The 23,516-nt window shown below is 36.6% G+C and overlaps 1 protein-coding gene across 1 annotated transcript in view; it reads right to left on the reverse strand.

The window, feature by feature from the left end:
• Nucleotides 1-645: 645 nt before the first annotated feature.
• The window catches only part of LOC136035359 (UBX domain-containing protein 7-like), a 47,424-nt gene continuing 24,553 nt past the window's right edge, over nucleotides 646-23,516 (reverse strand). Inside the window, exons 4-9 of the mRNA XM_065717109.1 lie at nucleotides 20,534-20,670; nucleotides 15,305-15,451; nucleotides 13,582-13,806; nucleotides 10,605-10,845; nucleotides 7,798-7,883; nucleotides 646-828 (exon numbers count right to left, since the gene is read on the reverse strand). Coding sequence (XP_065573181.1) covers nucleotides 667-828; nucleotides 7,798-7,883; nucleotides 10,605-10,845; nucleotides 13,582-13,806; nucleotides 15,305-15,451; nucleotides 20,534-20,670 — 998 coding nt within the window. The 3' untranslated portion in view covers nucleotides 646-666. The remainder of the gene's footprint in view (nucleotides 829-7,797; nucleotides 7,884-10,604; nucleotides 10,846-13,581; nucleotides 13,807-15,304; nucleotides 15,452-20,533; nucleotides 20,671-23,516) is intronic.

Here is a 23,516-nt window from a genome sequence, read left to right on the forward strand (position 1 = left end):
AAAACATGGCGGCGATCTTCTGGGCCATCGCCAAAAATGAATATCTTGACAAACTGTTTTGATAATCAGTTTAAATTCCAGAAGTATTCGAATAGTATGTTTTTCAAATAAGTTACCAAAACGATATATCTGAAGGGCTTCTGAGACCTTGTCTAGGACCTCACAGTCTGAATGCGCAAAGGTTATAATCTTTAGATTCATATTCTTAGGCTAAGCACTGAAGGAATAGAGAAAACGCACACATAAGAACCTCAGTTTTCTAATCTCAAATTATACAAAAAGTTACAGATAAATTCAGATACTAATAAAAATAGAATTCTTGAGATTAGCATACTGCGTTTTTTTTAGATAACGACTTTACTGAAAAAGGCAAAGGTCCAATTCAAAACGCCAAAATTAAAGAAAATAAAATAAACTGGAAAATAAAGTCAACACTGTAGCAGTTGTTTTCGACGTGAGAATTAAACAGTAACATCCGCAAGAAATCCTTGTATTCTTTTTAACTGCTATTGCTTTTTCTAATACTACTTACTTCCGACCCTAAAGGCTTTATTTTTAAAATTAAAGTAGAACCCTAAGCACTACCTCTGGACCTTTGCACCTTTCAAGAAAGGATACAACGTAAAAGTAAGGAAGATTGAAAAATATATATAAAATGTGTAATAATCAGTCTTTGGCATTGACAAAAACAGTTTCTTGAGGAAACAGACCCATCTCTTTCAATGTTTTGCTTCGGTCGTCTGGCGATAGAACACGAATCGGAAATGAAGTTCTTAATTCATAGCTCTTCGGGTGAAAGCCTTTTGACTCCATAAAACGTAGAACCAACTACGAAAGAATAAAGCATTAGTCACTATTAAAAATTATATTCTATTTAATTTTCAACAGGAAAAATTAAAACTCAAGGAAGATAAAAACTTGGCACCAATGGCAAAAGACACATTATCGCTTGACAGTAAATATATCGTAACTGCAAAACTGACTTCTCTATAACGGATTTAATGTATTGTGTGTTACCATACTGAAACTTTGCTATCGTGAATTCCACCCAATATTTCAGCAGAAAAACTTCAGCTGATAACATATTCGACCCAACGAGGAGCTTTGAGCTCAAGTTTGACCCTAGCAAGCCAATGCAAGAACTGGGCTGTGAGCAGACCACACCTGAATGGCAAATTAATTAAGAGCCATGGTGCAGCTCCGAGTCCTAACTTGTATGTACTGCTCATTTGTGACAACTTCTAGATTCCATATCCTCTAGGCATTGAATTAAATAAGCTACGTCTTTTCTTCTTTAGAATTTTATAGATTATTAATATTGAACCACGATCTTAAGTGTCGATTGACTCATCAAAAAGAAAGGGAAAATGGAGGAAGGTCTTCCATACTTGGTACGGCTATATTCTACCACCTATTTTTACCAGGCGTTCGACCAAGATGGAATGGTTTTCTCAACAATTAAAAAATAAATCTGACAATCAACCGTCATTTCACTTTGTGTTCTACTTGGATTCTTCAGGAATAACATTCTGTCCATCACTAAATGTAGCCAAAATGCTAACTACATTCAAAAGCAGAGCAAAAGCATCAGATTTTGGTGTCGAATACCTATCTTCGGTGAATTTTCAACATGCATTGCACATGACCAATCAACGTCTCATGATACGTATCATCCATCAATATCCTTCAGCCGTCCTGGCCCAGTGGATTGGCGCGGTGGATTCAGGATCCTTTGTCTGAGAGGGTGAGCGTTCGAGCCTATTGTACCTAATTATTTATACTGGGACGGAGGTCAGTGGCGTGGCTCTGTAAGCTTAGCCAAAGTCAACCCAGCTCTAAATGTGCACCTGGAGAAATCTGGGGAGGATAAACAGGATGGACGTGCGAAGGCACAGGATGGTTGGCCCCCAACCCCCTATTGCACTTCCTGGCTGAAGGGCCAAGAAACGGAGATCAGCACCGCCAATAGGGAACTGTTAAGTCTAATACCGTATGCCTTACCTCTCTTTTATATTCATCAACATCGATGACATTTCGGCAATGTGCAGTACATGGTTAATTAATCCCAAAGACACATTCTCAATGGCAAACTCCAAGATCAAGGGGGAGGGACTATCCCAAAAACGTCTCGTGATAAATACCCATTGCGTCCTGTTGTGTCAAAGGTATCACTGGGAAAAGGTACTGGCGGTAACTGGACAGAGAAAATGATATCGAAGGCACTTCTATAGGTACCACAGGGTCTAAGGTGAGGCGTTATTTAATTGATTCACATAAGACACTATATTGTACCCTATCACGATCAAAATATTTCATTAACAACTTCTTTATAGTTTCACCAACAAATGTCTCAGAAATACAAGAACTAAACAAGAGCTAAGAGCTCATATGGCACTTGTGACGAGGCAAGAAGAGCTAAGAGCCAAGAGATCATATGGTATGAGCTCTAGCAAAATTCTATGAATCAATAGATTGATTTAAGAGGAAAATAAGAGGCTTAATGCCGGTCAGGATTTAAAATAAGAGCTCTGAGTCACGATGTCCTTCTAAATATCAAAATTCATTAAGATCCGATCACCCACTCGTATGTTATAAATACCTAATTTTTTCTAATTTTTCCTCTCCTTTTAGCCCCGCAGATGGTTGAATCTGGGAAAACGATTTTTATCAAGTCAATTTGTGCAGCTCCCTGACACGCCTACCAATTTTCATCGTCCTAGCACGCCCAGAAGAACCAAACTCGCCAAATCACTGAACCGCTCCCCCCAAGTCCCCCAAAGAGAGCGAATCCAGTACGGTTCCGTCAATCACGTATCAAGGACATTTGCTTATTCTATCCACCAAGCTTTATCCCGATTCCTCCACTCCAAGATTTCCCCCTCCAACTCCCCCCAATGACAAAAGATCTGGTCGGGATTTGAAATAAGAGCTCTGAGACATGAATTCCTTCTAAATATCAAATTTCATTAGGACCCGATCACCTATTCGTAAAATAAAAATAGCCAAATTTTCACGTTTTCCAAGAATTCCGGTCCCCCCCCAACTCCCCCCAATGTCACAGGATCTGGTCGGAATTTAAAATTAGAGCTTTAAAGCGCAAGACCCTTCTAAATATCCGATTTCATTAAGATCTGGTCACCCTTTCGTAAGTTACAAATACCTCAATTTTCAAAATTACCCCTCCCCCCTCAACTCCACCAAAGAGAGCAAACCCGGTCCGATTATGTCAGTCATGTGACAGGTTTTTATTCTTCCCATCCAGTTTCATCCTGATCTCACCGCTTTAAGTATTTTCTAAGATTTCCGGTTCCCCTCAACTGCCCCCCCAATTACACTGGATCCGGTTGAGATTTAAAATAAGAGATCTGAGTCATGAGGTCCTTCTAAATATGAAGTTTCATGAAGATCCGATCACTTTTTCGTAGGTTAAAAATACGTCATTTTTTCTAATTTTTTTAGAATTCACCCCCCCCCCCCCCTGAATAGAGCTGATCCATTCCAATTATGTAAATCACGTATCTACGACATCTGCTTATTTTTCCCGCCAGGTTTCATCCCGATCCCTCCAATCTAAGCGTTTTCCATGATTTTAGGTTCCCCCTCCCAAAACTCCCCCAATGTCACCAGATCCGGTCGGGACTCAAAATAAGAGCTTTGAGACACCATATCCTTCTAAATAAAAAAATTCATTGAGATCCGATCACCCCTTCGTAAGTTAAAAGTACCTCATTTTTTCTAATTTTTCAGAATTATCTGTTCGGGATTTAAACAAAGAGTTCTGAGACACGATATCCTTCTAAATATCAAACTTCATTGAGATCCGATCACCCGTTCGCAAGTTAAAAATAACTCATTTTTTCTAATTTTTCAGAATTAACCCCCCCCCCAATATCCCAAAGAGAGCGGATCCGTTCCGGTTATGTCAATCATGTATCTAGGACTTGTGCTTATTTTTCCCACCAAGTTTTATCCCGATCCCTCCACTCTAAATGTTTTCCAAGTTTTAGGTTTCCTCCTCTCAACTCCCCCCCCCCTCCCCCCAATGTCACCAGATCTGTTCAGGATTTAAAATAAGAGCTCTGAGACACGATATCCTTCTAAATGTCAAATTTCATTGAGATCCGATCACCCGTTCGCAAGTTAAAAATAACTCATTTTTTCTAATTTTTCAGAATTAACCCCCCCCCAACTATCCCAAAGAGACCGGATCCTTTCCGGTTATGTCAATCATGTATTTGGGACTTGTGCTTATTTTTCCCACCAAGTTTCATCCCGATCCCTCCACTCTAAGTGTTTTCCAAGATTTTATGTTTCCCCCTCCCAACTCCCCCCAATGTCCCCAGATCCGGTCGGGATTTAAAATAACAGCTCTGAGACACGATATTCTTCCAAACATCAAATTTCATTGAGATCTGATCAACCGTTCGTAAGTTAAAAATACTTCAGTTTTTCTATTTTTTCCGAATTAACGCCGTAAGTAAGTTAAAAATACTTCAATTTTTCTATTTTTTCCGAATTGGGGGGGGGGGGGGTTAATACGAAGTGCCATAAAAAAAACTGGCACAACAATGCTTGAAATTACAGTTCAAGCCACTAGCATCTTATTGAGTTTTCATTCACTTCTACCAGTAGAATTTTATGAATGACAGAAATTACAGCTTTTACCGCAGGGGCCAAATGGTTGACTCTTAATGACTGGGTTTGTTCATATTTCCTTTGTCTACTTATTTGCCAGTCCTTGAAAAGAGTTGGCACAAAGGGCAGGAAGAAACCTTCTCTTTGAAGGAAGTTTTAGCTTCTTATCTACGAGGGTGGTATTTTTGTAAAGGAACTAAGGATAAGCTATAACATAATCTTTTGTTTTTTGCTGTATTTAGAACCATCTGAATTTTTAGAAGCTTTTTTGAAAATATTTCAGGAGCGTAACACGAAATGTCTCTAAAATTGTCCTAAACTCACCAAGTTTGTATTGAGTTAAAAAACAACCTAATTTACGCCAAAGTTAATTAGCTTGTTGGTTCTCATTAATTATCAGAGGTTTTCGATATAACACAAGCATAAACGATTGTCTTGATTGAGGTCAGGATTTCTGTCACACAGCAATCTTTCCTGAAACCTCTTTGAGTACTTAAAAGTTACCTCAAGCATAACTGATGAAATGTAAGAAGCGAATTATTCTTTTAAGATATTTCTAACATCTGCAGATTTTTTACGAGTCACATACTCTCTTTTTTCTGCCTCTAGACAGGTCTTTTTTCTTCCTGACGTTTGGTTTTGATAATCCTGGTATTTTATAATGCTGCCAACGACCCTGATGTGACATATTTTGGAATAAAATTTTAACTGTGTAATAATAAAGCAGTAACGTAGCGATACCAGCATTTTTCAGGATTTCCATTCCACTTCATCCCCAATATCAATGCCTGGTGAATTAAAATACAATATTTCCCCAGTTTTTTATATTTGCCAAATAATATACCACTCCTTGCATCATACTAAGCACAACCTCGATATTCATTGGGTTACCACAACTCCAAAATTGCACATTTCCCTAACACCAAACTTTACATAATTTAATTTCCGCTAAGTACTTAGCTCTTTTACTCAATACCAAACTTAGTAATAAGCCATTTTCCAGTCTGGTCATCAACAGCATCACCAAAAATTTTCGAAAACCCAGACGGTCAAATGCTGATCCTCAGACCCATACTCGACGCTCTGAGAAGCCTCAACATCCATCACACTTTACAACTTTAGAATAATAAAAGGCAAAACCCACAAGGTTCTAATAGATTATTTCTTAGAGTACATATGAATAACAAGTCAATTTGCAAGGTCAAATCGGGGGGGGGGGGGGGGGGTAAACATTCTATTTTCAGGAACTGAAAAGTACTAAGCTGGAAATTAATTTAGTTGATTAATTATCAACTCAGCGTCTAGGTTAGTTGATTAACTATTTAATGATCTCCACAAAAACAATTCTAGTGTCAAAAACTTGCTATTTCTTCTTACTATTTCTTATGATAGTTTTATAACTATTTCTAGAAATAAAAAAGAAACGTTGAATTGTGGAATAATAGCCTGTTATTAAAAACCGTATTTTGAAAAATATAAGGAACATGAGAAGCAAAAGACGTAGCCTACTGGAGCATGGAGTCGACTAATCAATCTAGCACGCTCGTTTTAATGCAGTTGGGTATAGACATCAGCTTAAACTAGCACGCTCGTTTTAATGCGGTTGGATATAGATATCAGCTTAAACAGCACGCTCGTTTTAATGCGATTGGGTATAGATATCAGCTTAAATAGCACGCTCGTTTTAATGCGGTTGGGTATAGATATCAGCTTAAATAGCACGTCCATTTTAATGCGGTTGGATACAGATATCAGCTTAAATAGCTCGTTCGTTTTAATGCTGTTGGGTATAGATATCAGCTTAAATAGCACGGTCGTTTTAATGCGGTTGGGTATAGACATCAGCTTAAATAGCAGGTTCGTTTTAATGCGGTTGGGTATAGATATCAGCTTAAACAGCACGCTGGTTTTAAAGCGATTGGGTATAGATATCAGCTTAAATAGCTCGCTCGTTTTAATGCAGTTGTGTATAGATATCAGCTTAAATAGCACGCTCGTTTTAATGCGGTTGGGTATAGATATCAGCTTAAATAGCACGTCCATTTTAATGCGGTTGGATACAGATATCAGCTTAAATAGCTCGTTCGTTTTAATGCTGTTGGGTATAGATATCAGCTTAAATAGCACGGTCGTTTTAATGCGGTTGGGTATAGACATCAGCTTAAATAGCAGGTTCGTTTTAATGCGGTTGGGTATAGATATCAGCTTAAACAGCACGCTGGTTTTAAAGCGATTGGGTATAGATATCAGCTTAAATAGCTCGCTCGTTTTAATGCAGTTGTGTATAGATATCAGCTTAAATAGCACGGTCGTTTTAATGCGGTCGGGTATAGGTATCAGGTTAAGAAGCACGGTCATTTAAATGCGGTTGGGTATAGATATCAGCTTAAATAGCACGCTCGTTTTAATGCGGTTGGGTATAGGTATCAGCTTAAATAGCACGCCCGTTTTAATGCAATTGAGTATAGATATCAGCTTAAAAGAAAAAAAAGTAACATTATACCTTTGCCATGACTAGAATCGGGAAATACGATTCTTAATGGCCGAAGCAATTCGACTGCATTTCATGCAAGCATCACAAAATATCAGCTTAATACCCCAGCCACATCATAGCCATACCTGCTGATAAAAAGCCATGAATATATATTATTCTAAGAACAGAATTATATACAGATTTCGTTGATGTTAACGTCACGCTTGAACTAACAAACAGAAATTTGAGATGAGAAGAAATTGATTTAAAAAAGCTTATAGTGACAGTAATTTGTTCTCAGCTGCCAGATTCATCTTAAGAATTGGAGAACCACTATTCAAAGTATACATATTTCCTGATTTCAAAAAAATGTGCATTGGATACTCGATTGGCCTATTATAAATTTAATGCAAATTTTGAGATTATCCACAAGCGTGACTAGAATGTCGCCCCAGCAGAAATGGCTTTGACAAGTCTTTTGGATAGACAAAGATTGTATGTCAACAAAAACTACACTAAATAGCCCGATGGGTGGTAAAAACAAGCAGGTAATCGCAGATCAGTTTTAAGTAAGGCTTATAAAGATAACTTAGGCTGGGATGACTTTGTTTCGACAAATGCCGAGTACATAGATAACACTTTGTCTTATTGAATAAAAAAAAAGAATATGAGTGTTCAAAATGATTTACCATAAAAGTCGAACTACACGGAACCACAAGTTGCTCTCTGCTATTCAATGGTTCAGGAAATCTTATCACCAATCTAGACTTGGGATCTGAAAAAGATATATATATATATATATATATATATATATATATATATATATATATATATATATATATATATATATATATATATATATATATATATATATATATATATATATATATATATATATATATATATATATATATATATATATATATACTATCTTTACATGTGAGCAATAATTGTGTATGCATTTATTGTTTCTCGAAAACAGCTCCATATTTTTTCGGGAAAATTGACATCCTGGAATATTCTGGCTTAAAGAAAAACGATCTAGGTAGGTCAGAAGTTTGAGAAAATTCATTAAGAGCTTTAATATTAGAAGAAAAAAAATAATTGTGTGACCGATGTCATTTTTATACTCATCAGTGTTGCAATGACGTTTTTATACTTGTCATATTTCTCTGAAAAATTGAAGATTCTCATGCCTTATTACATTAAATTGCTTAAAGAGCTAAAAACTGATAATTGCAAGAGAATTTGTATATTTTACGACAAGGGATCAGAACAACTAAAAAATCTTAAAAAACAAAAAAAAATTTGAAGCTTAGTTGACAGGAGGTGCCATACCCCGGAGTCATACCATTTCTTAGTCCTTGGGAAAATTTTGAGGTTAAAAAAAAAACACGTCTGTGTGTGTGTACCTGTCTATGTATACTGTAAATATGGTCGTGTTCAAAAAGAAAGGGCACGGATCGCACCTGATTAATTTACACGACAGAAAAAATAAGGTACATAGGTACTTTCTAAAGGCAGTTCCAAACTGGACATTTCTACCGCAAACCTACTACCTGAATACCGCCTGAATAGCCCTAGTTAAAAGGGTTACAGACGCACAGTCAGACATGTACAAAGATTTAGGGGTCTAGTAGGAACCAGAGCTGCGGCAGATTTAAGAGATATACTTATAAAAAGACAAATTGTTCATTTATTCATACAGAGAATAAACTCACAAAAGGAACAAATAAACTCTTTGTTGTTTAATCTAGCAAAAATCATTTGAGAAAATATGATATATATATATATATATATATATATATATATATATATATATATATATATATATATATATATATATATAATATATATATATATATATATATATATATATATATATATATATATATATATATATATATATATATATATATGTGTGTGTGTGTGTATGTATAAGTGTGTGTGTGTGTGTATGCAGGTGTGTGTTTCCATCTATGTATATAGTACGTATGGTCGTGTCCAAAAAGAAAGGGCATATATCGCACCTGATTAATTTACACGACAGAAAAAATAAGACACATAGGCACTTTCTAAAGAAAGTTCCAAACCGGATATTTCTACCGCGAATTCCTTAAAGCTTTACGTTTTCGCTTGTATTTGCGGCAAAAATTGAGGTTTTATTTTACTTTTGGCCTGAATTGCCCTAGTTAAAAGGGTTACAGACGCACAGTCAGACATGAACAAAGATTTAAGTGTGTGTGTGTGTTTCTATCCGTGTATATAGTACGTACGGTCGTGTCCAAAAAGAAAGGACATGTATCGCGCCTGATTAATTTACACGACAGAAAAAATAAGACTGTGCCAAACCGGATATTTCTACCGGAAATTGCTTAAAGCTTTGCATTTTCGCTTGTATTTGCGGGAAAAATTAAGGTTTTAGTTTACTTTTGGCCTGAATAGCCCTAGTTAAAAGGGTTACCGACGCAAAGTCAGACATGTGCAAAGATTTGGGGGTCCAGTAGGAACCATAGCTGCAGCAGATTTAATGGATATACTTATAAAAAGACATTTTTCATTTATTTATACAGAGGATCTACCTAGATCAGACTAGACATTAAATCCAGGTTTTACTAGATTAATCTTGCTGGCATTTTTAGTAAGCATTTACTGCGTGTCCGGTATCCTGGCACGTACGCAGTGGGGCCTTAGGGCCTGCCCCCCCCCGAAATTTTGTGAAATGTTTAATTTCCCCATGGTTTCTTGGGATTTCTGGCAAAAGTAGGACATTTGTAAAGAATCTAGATACTAGAATCTAGATGTGAAGCCCTTTTTTGGATTTTACAGCATGCAATTATCCGGTCAAGTCATTGCCCAATTATTAACTCATTTTCTGTCTAACTTTTTACCCTCTTTGAAGTAATTAGCGATTGTACTGTTATTTTTTTTCGTAAAGAGAGTTTGCTTTCCATAGCAAAATAGAATTATCCTTGATATTAGGGTGTTTATCCCCCTTTTTCTGGATAAAGTACAGCTTTCAAAGGATCAATTTTGGAAACTATCATTTTTCATTAAAATCGACGTTTTCGCAATAGAAGAACTACCCCCACAGCACCCATACTGCACTGTTGACCCTAAAATTTCCATTTCAGTTGGATATAATAGATTAACCACTGGTTCCGAATCGCTATGAACATAACCTGAGCCTAAAACGTACTTTTGAGGCTTCAGTCTTCCCCCCCCCCCCATCCGCTACAACACTATAGATTAAAGTTAATCTGTATTTTCTGATGTACGTGCTTTTTGCATTTATTTAGCTACTAAATAAAAAGAGTGCTTCTTTATATCTGCTGTTTCAAAGGTTTTGCCCCCCCCCCCCCGAAAAAAATTCCTGCGTACGTGCCTGCCGGTATCATATGGACCTTTGAAGCTCGCTTTTGCTATCTTGTACTGTGGATTGAGATTCAAAAAGCCACTCCAGATTAGTCTCGATGCAGCTCTGCACCAAACTTACCTTCTGGGCTTCCTAGATAGTCTTCCCACGATTTATCATCTACTTTTAATTCAGGCTTTTCAAGATCACTCTTGCTTGAGGTTTCAACTGGCACAGGAGGGAGGTTCGCCACGTCTTTGCTATCATCCGAAAAGCTTTCTATCTCACTTTCACTATCTGATTCTACTTTGGACTGAGATTCAACAAGTGATGCTTTAATGGCCGCCTTAAACTGAGTCTCTTCATCTGCATCTACAATAGCCTGCAAAGGAAAGATTTTTTACGGCAGACAGCAATAAAATTAAAAAACTCAATGCAAACAAATATATGGTTCAATACTTAAATGGATCAAGTCCAATACAACTGTAACTTTTAACATATATACTTTGAAGCTACAAAAACTAAATACATACAAAAGACAGGATTAGTTGAAAAACATAAGAGCATAAGAACATCAATAATTTGCTTAAGAACATCGCTGGTTGTCAATAGTGGCTAGTAAGTGGGGGTTACTAGAATAGCAAACGTGCTTACGCAAACACGAACAAATGCTACAGCTATGACACCCTTTGCAACATATTAACCCAGCAAATAGCTTACAGGACCTCATCAAAATTTGCGATCAAGCCATAACGGTTAGCTTCATATTTTGGCCGATAAGAAGTCATAGGTAAGCGAGTGAATTGGTAGAATAAGTTTCCTGACCACCAAACTTCACCCCAAACAAAGCATAATCTTTACTCTTGGGGTAAAAACAGCATAGACCAGCTTAAGCTTAATATATCATCAGCATAAGCATACGATCACTATCGTATTCTGCGAATATATTCTATGCTCATACCTTTTTAAAATCCGAACTGTGATTCTAGGGAAGAACAACAAATATTTACTTCTTTAATTGCAAGCACTTATGTCGGTGTCGGACAGAATATGTCATATGTCGTACAGAATTTTTAGTATATGTCTTTTTCCGAACAGGCATCACAATACCAGTAAAAAACGAGTGGGGAACCAGTCCCGACTTATAAATTATTTGAAAATTCCTAAGTGAATCAAACGACTAATAATTCCATACTTCAGATACCATTGGCACCACGAGAATACTTTCTCTTATGTTATATTGTTGAAAAGAAAATTTACAGCTTCTGGGCTTTAATAAATTATGAACAACTCCCTTGGCTCGAAGAGAGAAAATAACATTTAGAAATGATGCTTTAGTCTCTTTGCTCTATGCCTCAGAGACTTCCTAACATTCCTCTTAAAACTCTTTTTCAAAAGAAACTCGTTCAAAAGAAAATTTGCAGCTTCTAGGTTGTAATAAATAATGGACAATTCCCTTGGCTCGAAGGGAGAAAACAAAGTAAAAATGACATTTCAATCTTCTTTGCTGTATACCTTAAAGCCTTCCTAGTAATCCTCTTAAAAACTCTCTCAAACTACCACTGCTACAACTCTCAAAAACAGTTTTTTTGGACAAATATATCTGATCCGTTTAAATGAATGCATATGAAGTGAGGGTGTTCCATAACAAGACCCTCTTCATTTTTATTCATACAGACAGAACTTCCCATATCTCCAACTAATCTTTAAAAAAATTGATGCCGAGTTAGTGGTAAAAACCTCTACTAAATTTAAACAGCCCCCCTCCAAATCATTTGAAAGGAAAACGATTAACAAGGTAGGTTTTCCTTTCCAAAGTTTCTCTACCATATCATGGTAGGCGTTCCAAAACCCCAACCGGCCAATTAGAGAAGGAATCAAACAGTTCGCTAACGAACTGTAAGTGAGGAGCGACTCGGACGAATAGTGATTGAAAATCTAAAAAAGGAATTTAGATAACAAATAACACATTAAAAAAGGGGCTTTTTTGTTGATTTCAAATATATAAAATTCATTAAATTTAATGTTGCCTATCAAAAGCTACGAGCCTGAGAAAATTTGCCTGGTTTTGCCTGGTAGAGCCCTACTGTAAACGTTTCAAGTTCTTATCTATAAAAATGTTGCTTTCCCCAATATTATTTCCCTAATATTTTTTGTTGCTTTCCCCAGGGGTAATCCTATCAAACCAACAATGCTAAAAGGTCGGGAGGTGGGTCATTCGGGCAGAAATTAAGGCATTGTGCCCTTCAACATGACCAAAAATATTGGATGACAGCTAGACCCTCTTCCATGCCCCCTTTTCCCCAAAGACATCCGATCGAAATTTTGAGATAGCCATTTGGTTCAGCATGGTTTAAAGGTCCAATAACTATACCTCTGACAATGACATGACCCCCAAAGCCCCTGAAGATAGGGCTTTGAGATATGCAATTTGCCCATTGTTTACATATAGTATTTGTCGTTGAAAAATATGCAGAAATTTTTAGAGGGGGGGGGAGTGATTTTCTACGGAAATTTTTTTCGTGGGGTTGAGAATTCTCCTGGGATAATTTTTCTTGAGGGAGGGGGAATATCCCGGTATGATTGGAAAAATGATGAAAAAAACAAAAAAAAACAGTATTTTCAACAGAAAGTAAGGAGCAACATTAAAACTTGCAAACGAACAGAAATTATTCTGTATGAGAAGAGAGATACTCCTCCTCAATCCCTCACTCGTTACACTGAAGCTTTTTAGTGCTTGCAAAAGCTGTATACTCCAATTAAGCGACCCTAATGTTTCAGGAGTTGTTCTTAAGGAATTAGGACAAAAAGCAAAACTTCGGCGTACCGAAGGAGAGATTGAGGAGGAGACAGCTCCTTCATTTACTAGTAATTTCAGTTTACTTTAAGTTTTAATATTGATCCTTACTTTCAGTTGAAAAAACCAACTTTTTTTATTTAATAGAAAAACAAAGTTCAACCCTGTAATAGGTTATTAAATAGTTTTATAGACTAGCAAAGGATTTTGCCGCTATTTTGGCACTAAGACCGAATAGGGACACGGTGATTGATTATTTCAATGATATTATTGAGGGATGCTGAATCAAAATTTTTTTTTGAAGTGATAATAAATAAGTACCTCCATTTTCCTCCTTTTCTGAGGCCCTTCACCAGCACCGGGTAACGGACCACCTATATGGTTTTCGAGGAAAGTAGAAGTCAAATCACAGAAAGTAACAGCATCAAGGGAGTGCCATACAGTTAAAGATTCGCCAGTTACTGGATCAATAATCGAAACATATGGATATTTTGTAACTGGGTAAAATGTCTTGTATCTTCCACCTTCTTCACTTGATATATATACCTAGAAAATATTTAAACACTAAAGTGGTGAATGTGGACTGTTTATACGGATAAGACTGTTTATATGCCCTTTTTGTACTACACAGCGTCCTGGTTTATGTACAATGATTTCATATATATTGAATAATTAACATACACTACACTTTCCACAACTGTATGAATCCATAGACGCTGCGTATGGGTACGTAGGGAGCCAAACTGAAATCAAGGAATTTCAGCTGGTAAACCCCTTAGTTCTGAATTTGCAGTTTTTCATAAACTGGATGAACTATGTACTCAAGATTGTTTTTTAACTATTAACAATTGGCAAAAATTTCAGGAGGACCTTGAGCCATGAGTAGGCTTCCATAGGCATGGTAGGAGATGGGACAGAGATTGACTGAAGATCGCTGAGGAAGCTGCAATCGACAGATTGAAGTGGTCGTCGGATGAAATTCCAAAGTCCATCGATGTTGGGCAGGACAGTTCTGCTTCTGGTTCCCTTCGTAAGTACTTAATTTTTAAAATGTCATTTATTTTATAAGTTGTGGTACACCGTTTTCTTTGTTTAATACCATTGCTTTATCTATTGCCCCAAGCTTTCATAAGTTCTGCGTTTATTTTGGTCATCTTTAGAAACAATGTATAATTCTTATGGGGTAGGAGAAAAAAAAATACTTTTTCTTTTTTTGTGCAATTGGATATAAAAGCGTTTCCTTAATATTTTTATTTCACACACAAATCACTGCAACGAATAATTTTACTTCAATAAACAACAATAGGATAAATAATAGAAAAAGTTCAACTTTTTTTTTTAAATAAGATATAGAGTTCACCGGTAAAAGCAAAAAAAAGAGAGAAAAAAAAGGGGAACCCTGAATTAGAAAATTACCCGTCACTATTTCAGATTTCTTTTACACATCACTAATAAATCACAAGTTCATAAACTTTTCACAAAACGGACCTCCAGGCCAGTGAAGTGAAGGCTAACAAATTCCTTTTCAGAAAAAAATTATCAAATGGATAGAAGAAGACTACGAAGAATTAACCACACTAAATCGTAAAAGATCCTAACAAAGAATATGCGAGGTCAAGTATCCTCACAAATATTTCCACACTGAAAAATCATATCAATACTTTTCATAAGAATCCAAGAATTTCAGCAAAACGTAAACTTACGTTGGTGCTTCTTGTCGCTAAGCATGGCATTGGATTCCGTGAAAAATGATGAGTTTGTATTACATGTGCTATAATCCGAAAACCAAAATTGAGATACTGCAGACCAGTATAAATGCTAGACATAACTGCACACATGGGCCAGGGCATAGAAAGCAGAATTTACCCCTCTCTCTCTCTTAAGAAACTATGCTTGAAGGGTCATTCAGGAAATCTTGAATAAATTGAACCAAGCATAAATTTTTAACCATAAAAAAGCCCCCGCCCCCCGCTATCTGGATATATTTCCAGACAGGTAAACAGATACTAGCCTAAATGATATAATTCACAAATAGAAATATTACCTGCCAGAAAATGAAGTGCTCTCGAACAATTGCTTTGACTGCAGAATTTGACCAAACATCACGGTTTAATGTTTGACATGTGAACTCAGCTGCATCTTGAACATTGACAAGCAGCCATTTGTTTAAAGCAACACCAGCATCCCTGGCCTAAGAAAAACAGAAAACAGTGAGATCTAGGACATATTATTTTTAATCCGATAAGTTCGGTACATCAAAACAACTGCAAAGCCTGTCATGTTTCCTGAATAAACTTATGATTTCAGATATATTTTTTTTTTCATGTCGATTCAAAATATCACCGTTAAACAGCCAAAACCTCAGAACTGCATGTTCACGAAACCAAATCTTAATATTCAAGAATAGAGAACGAGTGGGCTTGCGACGTCCATCACAATAACAACAATCAAACCCACAAAAATACATAAACAAACCCATGTGGGTTGTGTTGAAATTGAGCCCTATTTGCAGTCTTGAATTATAGGACAGATATATTTTTCCTAACTTTTCAGGTCATTATTTAATTCTAGTGACCCTAAGTATTATACTGAGAGGTTTACCTTAGTGTTCTGCTCCATATATTTGGATAAAGAAGCCTTAATTAGTTTTCTGAATTCTCCTGAGACCTGTCAATATAACATTTTTCTATTTGGATTCAAGAAGTGCTCAGAACATCATCTATATTTCCTATACATAAGGTGCATCCTCAGCGACTGCACGTACCTCATCGGAAGCAAGCAGAAGAGGGGAGGGAACCTGCCGCAAGCTCCCTATGCATCCATCGGTATTTGTTTAACCTTAAAATGTGAGAAATAGGTGGGTGGGTCCCTACACTTCCCTTGTTCGCAGATATCTGTGAGGTTAATTTGAACTTTTTGCCATGCACGGCGTTGCCTATGATTTTCTCGGAGAATATTTTTGGCCCGAAATGAATAAGTACAAAAACTTAATCTGGAATGCTATCTTGAACTATCTGCTCAGGTCAATGCATGGTGGTATACCGAAGGATGAAATAGTGAGAAAGTGCTCCGACTTCTTCAAAAGAGAATCGATTAAGGAAGCAAAGATTCTCATATATTCTATCGTTCATGGAAATGTACGCCCTTCAATGCGGCAGAGTGACAGTGAAAATGTTCTCGACATAATAAAATATTCAAAGACGTAAAAACGCATAGAGCTACCGACTTTTGTTATTGCCGAGCCTCAGGGAGTCCCTTCATGTGGAAGTCAAATCAGTGCATTTGTTACAAGAAACATCAACAAGCTAAATACGAAGGTAGACACTCTATTTGCCAAGAGCAAGGAGCTAACATTGTCGATTGAGAAATCGCAAACGACGCCAAGAGCAACCTATGCGGTCATTCTGAAAAAAAAAAAAAAAAAAAAAAAACACCGAGTCCGCCATCCTCCGCTGCTGTGAGGAAAGCTTTCATTGACGGTCTGTGTAACAACGATTATAGCACAAGGAGTAGGTCGGTGAACTGAAGCAAACCCCAACTGAATGGCGAATATGTTTGAAAGACATACAAGCGGCAGAAAAGTTCAGTGTTGCTATTCTAAATGGAGATAATACGACACTGGATCCCAAAATGAATAGCTTGATTTGTACCTGTGAAAATTGATGCGGAGAGTCTAGTAATCATGATCCCAAATTGTGGAAAAGCAGAGCAAATCAGAACAAAAAGGTTGTTCAAATTACAGTTTTCAACTAAGGCCGATCTGGATCGAGCAATATGAAACCCTCCCGTGTTCAGTTATGAACGAATTTGTATTGATGAATTTATCCTTGTCCCACACCGCTGCTATAATTGTCCCCACACCGCTGCTATAATCTTTAGAACTTTGGTCATATAGCGGCTAAATGTCAAAACGCTAAAACGTTGCACAAGATGTGGCGAAGAAGGACATAAATCAGAAAAAGAAAATCCTTGTGAAAAGTCTATTCGCTGTGCGCTTTGCAAATCTGATAACCACACGTGTTACAGCAACCGTTGTGCCGAAGTATTGAATGCAATAAAAAATCGCAACGCTATTTGACATTAATCCATCTCTTAAAGTAGTATCTCGGAGCATGAGCGGAAATCTGAGGGATAAGTTACCGATTCTTAAAAAGTTTGCTGAACACTTTTTAAGCAAAGACAGCTTCGGTTGTATCAAGTTCTCTGAGAAGTATCAGTCCTTTATTAAAGAAGCAAGGTTTACTGGAACTGGAAGGCCTTCTGGAGGCTTCACCGTTATAATTAAAGATAACCTCACCTCCAAACTTTTTGAACAGCATGAAAGTTTTATTGCAATGGAAGTCTGCGGGCTTGTTTTAGTCTGTGTGTATTTTCCCACGAGCTGTAAGAATGAAAAATCGAAGAGAAAATTCAACCTATCCTTTGGGAAACTTGCTTACATGCGTGTCGAGAATAAAGCAGTTGGGTCATGACTATTGAATTATTGGCGATTTCAATTGTGACCTCATTGATTCTGATAATCGAAGAACGCAAGTAGCTCTCGGAATATTGCCAGACGGCTTCAAAATTCTTAATAAAGATATAAATTTCACTTATTGTCATAACAGTGGCTCTGTTTCTAATCTTGGCCATGCTGGAATGTCAATTGATGTGCAGAATCTATCTGTGTTATTATTTGTCAACGGCACATTTAGTGATCATTTACCCATATCCCTGCAGTTAAACGGCCCATTTCCTGAAGTACAAAAACAAGCAGCACCAAAGTTTAAATTTGTGCAAAACTGTAAGCTTGATCATGCTATCCGGTACTACCCAGTACTAATCCAGTACTATCAGCAAGTGAGTGATAATATACCTGAAAAGGTTGAAGTCCCCTTCCCGCTACTGATGCCCAAGTGTAACCTCTCGGTTGCAGAGCAGAGACTTTTGTTGAACCGTTATTCTGCTTCAATATGCCACGCCCTTCGACGTGCAGAGAAATTTGTTGAAACCAAGAGAATCATCCTCTGAAGCTCCATTCATAACTAAAGAGGCCTGGAGTACTTACTATGCAGATCAGTTTAAATGTCCCGATACAGTGCTACAGAATTCTTATCGAAATGACCTTGACGAAATACTCAAACTACAGAGAGATAAGATGGTTGTGAGTAGAAGCGTTATCAGTGAATGCCTGAAAAAGCTGAAGAAAAAGTTCTCGCGAGGTTTTGATGGAATATGTGGCCATCATCTACTCTGTGGCAGTGAGCTTCTTCTTGAAAACCTATCACTGTTATTTCAAATGACCATTGTAAGGGGTATAATCCCCAATAGCTTCTGTATTGGTGCAATAGCACCGATTCTGAAGCCAAGGAAGCCTCCCAAACAGTGTTCCTCATATAGGCCTATTACTGTGTCGTCCACCTTAAGTAAGCTATTTGAACTTGTAATCGGTAATGAAGTAAGAAGTAAGTGTTCAGTCCCCCTACAACAGTTTGGGTTCCAGCAATCTCTGGATTGTGATCATGCGCTATATTCATTAGTTTCTATGTTGGTTGACGCAGAAAGTAATAATGATTCTCTTGTCCTAGCAGGACACGATTTCGCTCGTGCTTTCGATTCATCCGTTCAAGAGCATATTCTGTTTTCGGCAGCATAAAGAGGCGTCCAAGCAAGTGTTATAAAGCCCTTTGACTCAATGAATTTTCTCTTCGAGTTAGAATTAAGTGCCCAAATTTAAATTGTGATGTAATAGTTGAGTCTGATATACCAGTAAAGAAGGGTATAAGGCAAGGGACTGTGAACTCGCCAGATTTGTTCAATAGCTCTGTTATTGAAGCATAATTTAAAGCCCCAAAACACTCATTCTTTATGGGATTGATGTGTCGCTCATTAGCTATGCAGATGATATTTCAAATATTAGTACGATTCAACAAGGAATAAAATGTTGTCTCAGTGCTTTAACGGATGAGTATTCTCTTTTCAGCCATTTGTTTAACCCAACAAAAACGGAACTGCTGTTTTTTAACTATAATGTGCCAACCGATGATGTATCTATTATTCTAGAAGGTACTGAGGTCAAACCAATTCTATCTATTACTTATATTTGAGTCCGAATTGGTATATCGCTCAAAGCTACGTGTGAACTGGCTATTGACGATACCCTTAGAAAAGTTCGTAGTGCATATGGAAGGCTTGTTCCGAATAAGACAAGATTTAATCGTCATATTCTAGCCCGGTTACATAATCTGTTTGTTCTACCACATTTTGTATACCTGTCTTTGTTTTGGAAATGCTTCACTCAGACAGATAAGAAAAAGCTGCGTATGATTTAGTTTAGGTATGGTAAGTATTTTTCCTGTGCTACCATCGTGGACCAGTAACCAGTATTTGATTAAAAGATTTGGTCGGTCGCCCCAGATGTTGCTGTCCCTATGGGAGTAAATTATTTTCAAAATAAGTTCCAGACTCTAGGTCACCCTTAGGTGACTCTTCAGAGGACGTTTTCAATTTAGAAATCATATTTAATAGCTGAAAGTTGAGTGTATTCAATCTGTTGTATATATTTATGTTATGCTGTACCTTCCTACTTTTTTTTATTTTCTTACTCTGCCCCCTATTGCATTTTTACAGTTTTGGCAGGCAATAAATCTATATCATAAGTGATTTAAAAAAAAAAATGAAGATACAGTCTTCGCAGCCCGCCCGTGATATGCAGCAAAATGGAAGGAAGAGGGTGGTTCTGCCCATCAAAGTGAAATATGGGGTTATATGCCATTACCCCATCATCTTTCCCTCCTAAAACAGCTGGACATCAAAAAGATCAATTTTTTGGCCTTGGTTTCAGATACATAGACTTATAACACACTAGATTGAGTATCATCCCAGAAGATATATCAAATGTGGTTATAATGAAGATACATGCGTTGGTTTTAAACAAACTACAAAACATTATAAATCCAAATATGATTCATTCACACTACAGGGCTTTTCTGTAATTCCAGAAATCCGAAACAAAACTCACAAAAAAAACCGTTTTACTGAGATTAGAAACTAGCAGCCAAGAGTGGTTAAACAAAGCGTATTTTACACGAGAATCCATTCAATCATAGGAAACACCCCAGCTGCGAAGCTTCAATCAAACCACTAAATTCTTTCAAGAAAAATATGATTGCTTTCAAGAAAGGTAGCATAAATTACACAGACTAGTAACGTCGTCAAACTAGGTCTCTTACAAGAATGTATGCATTTAAAATACGGCAAGGAGATTATAAAAAAAAGAAGGGAAATAACATACGCTCTGAAAAGTTCCTCTGTGCATTAAATCGAATGGCGGACGAAAAAGATCTTCTAACGTTTTCCTCTTCGAAGGAGATTCAACTGACGAACAACCATTTGCACTTCCGTTCCTCTTGACTTCTGCTTCCTGCAATCCTGCAACAATAAATCTGTTTTGAGCAGACTAGATGGACTATCATCTTGTTTCATAGCTGAAAAATGCTATACAAAGAAAACCAAAACTGAAAGAAACTCACATCTGATAAACTAAATCTGTTGTTTAAACCAATAAAATCCAATGTGACAATATAAACACAGCAATGATACAAATAAATTTGTTTTTTAATACCGTGGAGGTCAATAAGGTAAAGGTAAATAACGTTGCGTTAACAATAACGGTTAATAACGTAAGGCATCTCCTGATGTGACATTCTGACAAGAATTTTGCTTTAATTATAATGAAAAAGGAAAAAAAAAGATTTTCCTTCGATGTTAATCCTAAATGGAAATACAATATTGGTCCAAGAGCTATTATTTAGTGAATAATGGCGAAGACCACACTGCCTTTCCATAATACAAATACAGAAGAGAGAATAATGAGGACTTTTTTTCCGAAGACAGTGAATGAACAAAACCAACATATTTCGGCCCTATATCTATGAACATATTTCGGCCCTATATCTAAGGGTCGTCTTAAGCAAAGAAAATAATAAAACACAAAAAACACTTACAATAAAAGTTCTTGGTTAAAAATCCGTTTTTTAAAATAGCCTTGGCATCATTACTTCTTAACGAAAAGTTCAGCCAAGACTGAGTGATGAGAGCTAACATTTTACAAGCTAAAAAGTTAACATTTTACATTCATTTCAATAACTGTATTAATTAAAAATTGGGATAATCAAACAGTTCGTGGTACCAAACTGTAGTAAGGAGCGACCCGACTCAATGGTATCCAAAACTCTAAAAAATGGAATCTTGATATCAATAGCTACATCAAAAGAATCGCATTTTAATGCTGATTTTAAGTATATAATTTTAATCAAGTTTAGTCTTACCCATCAAAAGTTACGAGCCTGAAAAAATTTGCCTTATTTTAGAAAATAGGGGAAAACAACCCCTAAAAGTCATAGAATCTTAACGAAAAGCACACCATCAGATTCAGCGTATCAGAGAACCCTATTGTAGAATCAAACTCCTATCTACAAAAATGTGGGATTTTATATTTTTTGCCATAAGGCAGATCACGGATGCGTGTTTATTTGTTTGTTTGTTTGTTGTTGTTTTTTCCCAGGGGTGATCGTATCGACCCAGTGGTCCTAGAATCTCAAGAGAGGGCTCATTCTAACGGAAATGAAAAGTTCTAGTGCCCTTTTTAAGTGACCAAATAAATTGGAGGGCACCTAGGCCCCCTCCCACGCTAATTATTTTCCCAAAGTCACCAGATCAAAATTCTGAGATAGCCATTTTATTCAGCGTAGTTCCCGTGGGAGGGGCCACAAGTTACACACTTTGACCAGTGCTTACATATAGTAATGGTTATTTGGAAGTGTACAGACGTTTTCAGGGGGATTTTTAGGTTGGGGGGAGGAGTTGAGAAGAGGGGGATATGTTGGGGGAACTTTCCTTGGAGGAATTTGTCATGGGGGAAGAAAATTTTCATGAAGGGAGCGCCGGATTATCTAGCATTATTTAAAAAAATACAATGAAAAAATAAATATGAAAAACTTTTTTCAACTGAAAGTAAGGAGAAGGATTAAAATTTAAAAAGAACAGAAATTATTACGCATATAATGGGCTCACCTCCTCCTAATACCTCGCTCTTTTTAAAGCTAAAGTATTTTTAGTAATTTCAAACTATTTATTCTACGGCTTTTGTGATTCAGGGGTCATTCTTAAGAAATTGGAACAAAATTTAAGCTTTAGTGTAAAGAGCGAGGTTCTGACGAGGGGTGAACCCCTTTGTATACGTAACAAAAACATGAGAATACAGAAGTTCGCTACATAAGCTAATTTGTAAGTTACGTATATCTTCTACTAATAAAAACATAATATGCAAATTTATCATAATATCATAATATGCAAATGACAAAAAAATATGCAAATTTCGTTTTAATTATTCATCTGCGGAGAGCCAAAATCAAAACATGCATTGATTCAAAACGTTCAGAAATTAAATAAAAAACAAGTTTTTTTTAACGGAAAGTAAGGAGCGACATTAAAACTTAAAAAGAACAGAAATTACTTCGTATATGAAAGGAGATGCTTCCTCATCAACGCCCCGCTCTTTACGCTAAAGTCTTTTACTGTTTTAAAAAGTAGAGTTAAGAGAAAGAGTCAAACTTTAGCGTAAAGAGCGAGGCGTTGATGAGGAAGCATCTCCTTTCATATACGAAGTAATTTCTGTTTGTTTTAAGTTTTAATGTCGCTCCTTACTTTCCGTTAAAAAAACTTGTTTTTTTTTTATTCAATTTCTTATGGCGATGTTTGCCTTCTCCGCAGCTAATCTTGTAGTTCTTTTGGGATTGGGCCTGTTCTTACTGGTTCCCATTTTTGTTTTATTTTGAATTAGATTATTTTCTATAATTAATTTTGTGTACATAGGTTTGAGTGCGTATTCACCCAAGTCTCTATTTAGGGATGTATTATTATTTAAGTTTCGTTTGATTTCGATTGCCTCGCGGACAGTTTGTTTGATTCCTAGGTCATTGCTAATTAGAATTGTTTCGTCAAATAGAACATTTTAAGTTTTATTGTAAGCGTTTTTTGTGTTATTTTTTATTATGTTCTTTGCTGATGACGGCCCTTAGATATAGGGCCGAATTATTCAAATAGGTTTTGTTCACTCACTGTCTTGGAAAAAAACGTCCTCATTATTCTCTCTTTTGTATTTGTATTTAGTGAACATATTTTTCCTTGGAAGAACCAAACACATTACATGGAAGTTTATCCAATCTTAACCAAACCCCCGAGTCTTGGACAATGAACCTAAAATCTTAGAAAAA

Source organism: Artemia franciscana, chromosome 14, assembly GCF_032884065.1.
Source record: "Artemia franciscana chromosome 14, ASM3288406v1, whole genome shotgun sequence".
Taxonomy (NCBI): domain Eukaryota; kingdom Metazoa; phylum Arthropoda; class Branchiopoda; order Anostraca; family Artemiidae; genus Artemia; species Artemia franciscana.